The sequence below is a fragment of the Haplochromis burtoni genome, unplaced genomic scaffold (genome assembly GCF_018398535.1).
Source record: "Haplochromis burtoni strain Fernald_Lab_line unplaced genomic scaffold, NCSU_Asbu1 Contig_1204, whole genome shotgun sequence".
NCBI classification, from domain to species: domain Eukaryota; kingdom Metazoa; phylum Chordata; class Actinopteri; order Cichliformes; family Cichlidae; genus Haplochromis; species Haplochromis burtoni.
Genome location: NW_024583565.1, coordinates 7,942 through 15,343, shown reverse-complemented (window position 1 = coordinate 15,343; position 7,402 = coordinate 7,942). Strand labels below are relative to the sequence as shown.

The following is a 7,402-nucleotide window of genomic DNA, read 5'->3' as shown; positions in this document are numbered from 1 at the left end:
ACCTGCTATTTTTTTAATGACTTAGCTGCCATTTATTACTTTTTTCTGTCCTGTTTTTTTTGGCTAAAAATGAAAAAGAAACGTGAGAAAGTCTGTTAAAGTTCACCATGATTACCTCTGATAGATTTGTTGGCACTTTTTCCTCCATGTTTTTGTTGATTAAGAGATGCTGGTCTGCCTTCACTATGATCCCACGAGTCAGCTGGATTAAAGACAAAAAGATGTTTTCTCTCAGCAATCCCCGCACGTATACACACATTTCTTCAAATAAATTGCAGGATTTACACACTTGTTTTTTTAACTTAACTGAGTGACTCCAGCTTTATAAATTCACTCAGCATGTTGCCTTCCGCAAACAATCACAACTGAGTAGCTCATGGCATACGTTTTTTTTAACCAGTTAAAAATATCCAACTTTCTTACTTTTTTCTTATATTTCTAGCTAGTGATGGGAGTCAGGAACCAGTGCCAATTAGTCTAAAGTAGTGTAGGCCTGCTTTTTATAAGCCTTATTACCTTCAGAATCCATTTCAATATCATCCAGTGTGGAGTCATTGCACTGCCGCAGGATCTGAATTTTGTTATTAGGCCCAAAAATTTGGTTGGCTTCATTTTCATCCAGGTTCATCAGTTGTAACATTTTTGCAAAATGCTTGCGGACATTTTTTGATGTCAGACCTTCAGAGTTTTGAGCTCCACATTCTTTGATAAATCCTTGAAGACAATCTGTCCCCCTGTAGTTAGATAGAGCATTTGGTCGGGCAAAGACGAAGGGATTCTTACTGGTGATCCCACATGCCTCACGAGAATCCACTAGAAGCTCCAGAGCCGACTCAAATGAGGGCTTCAGTAAAACAGGGACTTTTCTCCCACAGTCCCCACGTACGTCAACTCTGGTGAAGAACCTACACATGGTTTTTTCCAACTCTGTGACAGACGGGTCCAAGTCATCAGGCGGATCTGACTTTGTTCGTGACATGAATTCCGTCAGCTGAATCGTTGCAACCTCTCGAGGTTTTCTCTTGTTGAAGAGGATTATCCGGGAAAGCATGACTCTGGCCAGTGCGACAAAATTTTCTGTAGAAAGACTGTCTCGTAGATTCTTCTCAGCTGTAGTATGAACCTTCTCCAAGTGGAAATGCAAGCGCTTCATATCTTGAACAAGTGGTATCTGCTTTGCTCGTTTTGATTTAATTTCTCTGAGACTTCTTAATGCGGCTGAAGAAACAAGCTTAGTCCACTTCTTTTGGTACACAGAGAGGAAGTTTTTAGCAGCCTCTGCCTGTTTTGTATCACCAGACTTTACCGCGTTCTCCTTAACAATACTGCAGGTCTTCTGCAGGCTGTGGCCAAGCTTGATTGCAACGGAAGGAGCGGCGTAAATTTTGGTTTCTGAATCATAGCCTGCCAGGACGTTCACTGCAGACACCACACGCTGGAAGTTTGAAGGGTGAAAGAAGTCCTCCAGCTTCTTCATTGGGGTCGTTTTTTGAGCCTCAACCACAAGTCTTGCTATCTGACGAAGGTTTTGTCTTATATATGGGTGCTTTTTCGCATCACGGCCATAATGATTGTACATGTATTCCCCAAACTGCAAGAGAATCCTGTCATCCATGACAGCTCGCGTCACATCATCGTATATCATTTCATTCAGAATGCTCCTAGCGACATCACTTATGCCACGGTCTTCACAGTCCACAGTTGCCAGCACACACATTGATGCAATGCGCTTTTTTCCAATACCTGAATCCTTTTCAATCTTGCTTTTCGCTGGGCACGTCCTCATGTGTTTGAACAGGTTTCTCTTCACAAAAAGACCATGACAGTGAAGACAAGGAAGAAAGTCACGGGCCTGTCCAAGCACTTTCGGTCTTTGTCGTACGACAAGAGTTCCCTCTCCTGTTTTCAAAACATTTTTATTATGTGCAAAGTTTCCTTCATTTGTTAATTTTTTCCATATATTTTGTCTTTCTTTGGAGTGTTTGGGATACTGAAATGCAGCTGCAACCTCTGGTTTGTCACTGTGAATTGACTCAAAATGCCGTGACAGTTTTAATACCGGCTTGGAGCAAAACAAGCAGTAATTCTTCTTGTCATAAAATCGAGCTTTTGAATTTGGTCGTTTTACAGCTGGCAACACTGGCGTTTGTGACGCTTCTGCCTGACTAATCATAGGTTTCCTTTTTATAGGAGTGACTCCTTTATCCTTTCCTGAAGAATTTTCTGATTTTGAGTTCTGCTCTTCTTGGTGCGGTTCTTCACTCACGGGGGACTCTGGATCGCTATGACTGGATTCATCTGAAGAACCTTCTTTGAACTCTTCATCACTCCCTGGTGAGTAATCCTGATCATCGTCCTCCCCTGACATGTCTGAAACAACTTCCTTTTTCTGAAAGAAATAAAAGAAATCTTTTTTTCCTTGACTTAAGATTAAACAAAAACAACAACGAAAAACAAAGATAAACAAATTAAAAACCTCTAACATTTTCCCCTTCAAAAAAGTCCTTTTCAGTTTCCCCAAAACACGAGGTTATGTTCACTTTTTATTATTAATGATAATTTACAATTCATAATGTAATACAATAATAAAATCCAACATGCTGTAATCAGCATGCAAAATTTAATATCATAAGCAAAGTAAAAAATGCAGGTAAATACCAGCGATTCTGCAGGTGACTCTGGCGTATCACAAGCATCATTTTCTTCGTCAAAGTATGAAGGTGAAGAACCATTTGCTGAATTACACGACTGTAATAGAAATAATTAAAAGGTGATATGATGTGATAACAACCTTGACAATCACACAGCATATGAAAAGCCCAAAGAACGTGCAGGCATAATTTATTGTGCAGTTACCTTTGAATTTGCAGCAGTCTGTTCACACTGAGGTGGCTCATCATCTGACGACTGCCCATCACTGCTGTTATCTGATGGCAATGCTTTTAGCTTAACAGGAGGAAAGTGAAGTAAGCAGGGAGCAACTGTGTAGAATTTTCTTTAATAATTTTAAAGTATTAATACTAGATACCAACCCAGCAAACATTTTGACTTTGAGAAAACATCAACTTCATCATTACACTTTCTAGCAAGAAAGAAAATTAAACACCACGTCTTTCAGTCTGGGAGACGCCGACATTATGGGCAGGGGGAACTAACTTAAGTTCATATTGCAACATATGAGACAAAATTGATGTATGTTAACACAAATAGCAATAACAGACTCTCGTAATTCTACTTATTGTACATGGAGAAAATGTGTTCCCATCTGTTCGTGACTACTTAGTTAACAAATGAATCGGTGTGTCCACCACTTCACAGTTCTGCTTTTGTTGTTGTACTGCGCACAATTTTGACCAGAGATGTGCTATCAGGGTTTCAACTATGTTTGTTGGGAACTATTTAAAAGCATCAATTACCTTCTTTATTTAAAAAAAATGCCCTTGCACACTTACAAGTTTATCCATCTCTGCCAGTTGTTTAAGCAGCTCAGCGCGCTGCTGTAAAACATCTGAACGCCGCTTTTCACTGCTGGCCTGAAAGCAGACATAATAAAACCTTTACAGGACAAAATATAATAGTTATAGTAGTAATCATCTAAAATCTCCAAGGCTCTTTAACATGATGTCGGTTAAAAGGGAAGATTTTGCCTTTATTGCAGTGCTACAGTTAAAAGGGACTTAAAATGTAAACCTCTGTAAAAGCAAAAAGGTGTGGAAAAATGCAAATATCTTCAAATCATCCATCAAACAGCATTTGCTGTTATTTTCCTCACCGTAGTAGATCTATTTATGTTTTTGTTTTGAACAGCTTCTTTTGGGACGGGGTCATTCACAGCTCCTGAAGAGAAGACAGTAAAGTTAAAAACAAACACACAAAGTGTTAAACTGTTCTGCAAACACTTGTTTAGACAGGCGAAACAAGGTCAACTTTTTAGTTTAAATTTTTTAAAGTATAACAATCCACAACAGACAAATTAGATCAGTCTAACGTAACTAAATTTAAATTTTGGCTACATTTTTAAAGACTGTGTGAGGAAGAGCTAAAAGACTTTAAAAACATTTACACTTCCAAAAAACAAAAACAAAAAAGAAACAAAACAAACCAAGTAAAACAAGTGCTTTCCTTAAATATCAGATATTCAAGAATTTAATTTGTTAGCTTTGTCATACAGTGTTGTTCTCTTGTCCTGTGATAGCAAGAATAGGATTCAACACCCCTCAAAACCCTAACACTTAATCAACTATTTGCATTTATGTAAGCCGCTTAACTAATGCACCAACTAAAATACTAAACACTGCTTTAGACCGAGTTTAAATCCAACCTTGCATGCGTACCTACATTAATATGATATGAAAAAATACATTGAAACATGCATGTAATACAGCTACAGCTTACCTCTGCAATGTGATGAAGGTAACCACTCACGCTGCTCCTGAGAGGTGGATGAGGTGTAGCTTTGAGTGTTTCCTGCACCATGAGCGGACTCCACATTTTCTCCGTCAAAAGCAGCTTGATGTTGTCTGCATGACGGCAGGCAGGGGGGTAGACCTTGAATCCCACTTGACAAACCCTGACTGGATATTGGATTTTGAAATGTTTTGAAGGCATTGTGGGATGAGAGAACAGATAAATCCTGGGGCCCACAAAGCTCAAGTCCTTGGTTTGACTGTCGAAGAGCTGGTGGGGTAACATTTTTTCCTTGGTTCGCTGATACCATGATCGATGAAAGGTTAGAGCTTTGCTGATTAAAAGAAATACCTTGAGAGAGATTTGGGATATCTGTGGCAAACAGCGAGCTGGATGATGGAATGCTGCCAATATGAGAGGTTTTATACATGTCAGCATGAGGGTTGTTTCTGGAAGATACAGTGTTCAAGTTGTTAGTACAACTCTGATGAGATGCCTGCATGTGGTCATAGGAGGTGGGGAGAAGGCTGACAAGCGGGTTCTGAGATGAAGCTCCTGACCAGCCATTCTGGGCCATCCAAGACGGACAGGGAATGTGGCTCTTATTTGCTGTCGGGTTATCCATCACTCTCCATCACCATTAAAGTTCACTGCTTGAAAGTCTCCTTTACTTCCTTGAGTAGAGGTCCTAACAGAAATAGAACATTATAATACCAGAATTTCATTACTTTTCTGTGGTGTGTTTTGAATTTTTAATTCAGGTTTTCAAAGCTGAAAACGGGCAGAAGACAATAGAAAAATCATAAAATAATGAATCAATACCAAAACATTTTGGAAAACGCAAACGTAAGAACATGCAAGAAGGGAAAATGTAGTAACTGAAATCAGCCTTTCGCTTTACGAAAAACAGGTCAGCTTAGCACCAAAATGTGTTTTAGCTGAGTGGGTCACCGACCCTTGAAGCTGCACCGCACCAAATAACATATCAGTCTCTGAATGATATTTTTAAAAAAGAAATACTTACTGGGCATTGATGTTTACAGCGAGAAATGGACAGTTGCGTTTAAACTGCTGCAAATACAGTCGAAACGAGAAAAACGTAACTAGCTTAACAATGTGCTATCAAGTCAGTTTTTTTAACTAGCTGTTAGCTGTTAGCGCACTCAGCATCAAAAACCATAAAAATATCCGTAAAACTGATACTAGTTCTAAAATTAGTGATATGAAATAAACAGAGTGTGCAAAAAATCTATTTAATTTCCCGCAAACCGCTTTAGAAATCAGGAAAAACCATACCTGCGGCCATAACCGGAAGTAGTGGTCGTTGTTTACATCACAGCATCACTGAGAAAGTAAAACTTCCGTCTATTTTTTCCAAAATAAGATACAGTTCTACAATTATAAAATAAATTGGACTTTCACTTAAAAAAAATTTAATGAGCCAAAGGTGGAAGAAATTGTATTTATTTAAAAATAATTCCTGCCACGCTGTAAAAGCTCAATAACGAGCAAACAAAGGTATTTTTTTAAATTAATGTTACTGCATCCTTCCTTACGATGTCACATTCATCAGCCGTAAGTGGCGTTAAATCTGTTGGAAGAGAAGCAAGAGATACCCAGACTGGTTCTTTCTCATCATGTAGCCATGACAGCATCTGGTATGTGCTGTTCCAACTTATCAACCTAAGATCAGTTTGTTGGCTGACCATTTCCACATAGACAGCCACCTACTGGTGATAAATCTCATCAAAATACATTCAGTACATTTCAAAACAGAAAGATTCCTTTTGTTTACAGTTATTATCATTGTCATTAACATATTTTTTTAAAAACAAAAATATATCTAATTTCTCAAGCAACGAATCATTTCTTTTGTGGGATGAAAGAAAATCTAATCAGTCACGGACTATTTTCAATATAAAAAAGTCACAAATGTAACTCATCTCCATACAGTCATCTTAATGTGTTTAATGCAGTCCATGTAGTGTATAAACATACAGTTAAGTACACTTGTCATGAGTGCATACAGTACACAGAAGCATGATACACTGACTATACTACAAAATTCTTTCGCACTATGGGGGAAATATCAGTCTGACAGACTTTTATGCTACCAGGCTCTCCAATATGCAAATATGGAAAGAGTTTCTCAGTGATAGTGTCTTTGTAGGTGTATATGTGAGCCATGCCATCAACATCATAAAAGGACACCTCTCCTGTGTCACAGTCCAACTGGATTCTTATCCTTTGGAGACTCTTCTTCACTGTCATAGCTTGACCAAAACCATTACAGCATTTTCCACTGCCATATAGCAAGCACCAGACTCCAAATTCAGGTGAAGCAGAATGCTCTCCCTTCCTGTTAGATGACTCTTTAGTCAAACCAATATTCCAGCAAGGAATGGCATTTAAAGGAAGACACAAACAATCAATTGTTACACAGTGAAAACGCAATGAAAAATAACCATAATGAGTTATTACATTTACTGTAAACAAACGTAATAATAGGATGATTTTTTTTTTTTTCAATTTTCCACAAATCTCAAAGTGGAAAGCAGCCTGAGGTTCCTTACAGAAACTCGAGTGAGTCAGATTTTCACAAGAAAAAGTTCCTTTGGTTTCATTGAATTGCTAATAGTTCCATTGAATCAATAAAATAAAATAAAAAACCCTCATAATGAAGTTGGACAGTTTGATTAATAATTTCACTAAAATTAAGCTGCTGGACTGAACGAAAAAACCCCAAAACAAAACAAGACAAAAAAAAATCACAGTTAAAATAAAGAATCACTTTACAATCAAATCTCACTTTGACAGATTTTGATATCAGAGGTTTTGGCATCTCCTGCCTCTCCAATATTAAAATATGGGAAGAGTTTCTCAGTTAAAGTGTCTCTGTAAGTGTAGATGTGAGTCATGTCTTCAGGGTCATAGAAGGACACCTCCCCCCTGTCATAGTCCAGCTGGACTCTGATCCTCTGGAGACTCTTCTTCA

At 38.2% G+C, this 7,402-nt stretch overlaps 1 protein-coding gene and 1 pseudogene across 4 annotated transcripts in view; both read right to left on the bottom strand.

Annotated features, from left to right (window-relative positions):
• Positions 1-5,798, bottom strand: part of LOC102302645 — a 10,724-nt gene extending 4,926 nt beyond the window's left edge. For 2 of the 4 annotated variants that reach the window (XM_042216705.1, XM_042216706.1), the window contains exons 1-8: positions 5,432-5,695; positions 4,396-5,095; positions 3,773-3,837; positions 3,453-3,533; positions 2,857-2,946; positions 2,659-2,748; positions 517-2,389; positions 116-202 (exon numbers count right to left, since the gene is read on the bottom strand). In XM_042216705.1, coding sequence (XP_042072639.1) covers positions 116-202; positions 517-2,389; positions 2,659-2,748; positions 2,857-2,946; positions 3,453-3,533; positions 3,773-3,837; positions 4,396-5,032 — 2,923 coding nt within the window. In that variant the 5' untranslated portion in view covers positions 5,033-5,095; positions 5,432-5,695. The other 2 variants (XM_005952018.3, XM_005952016.3) reach the window with 2 other exon arrangements.
• Positions 5,055-7,402, bottom strand: part of LOC106632660 — a 3,499-nt pseudogene continuing 1,151 nt past the window's right edge.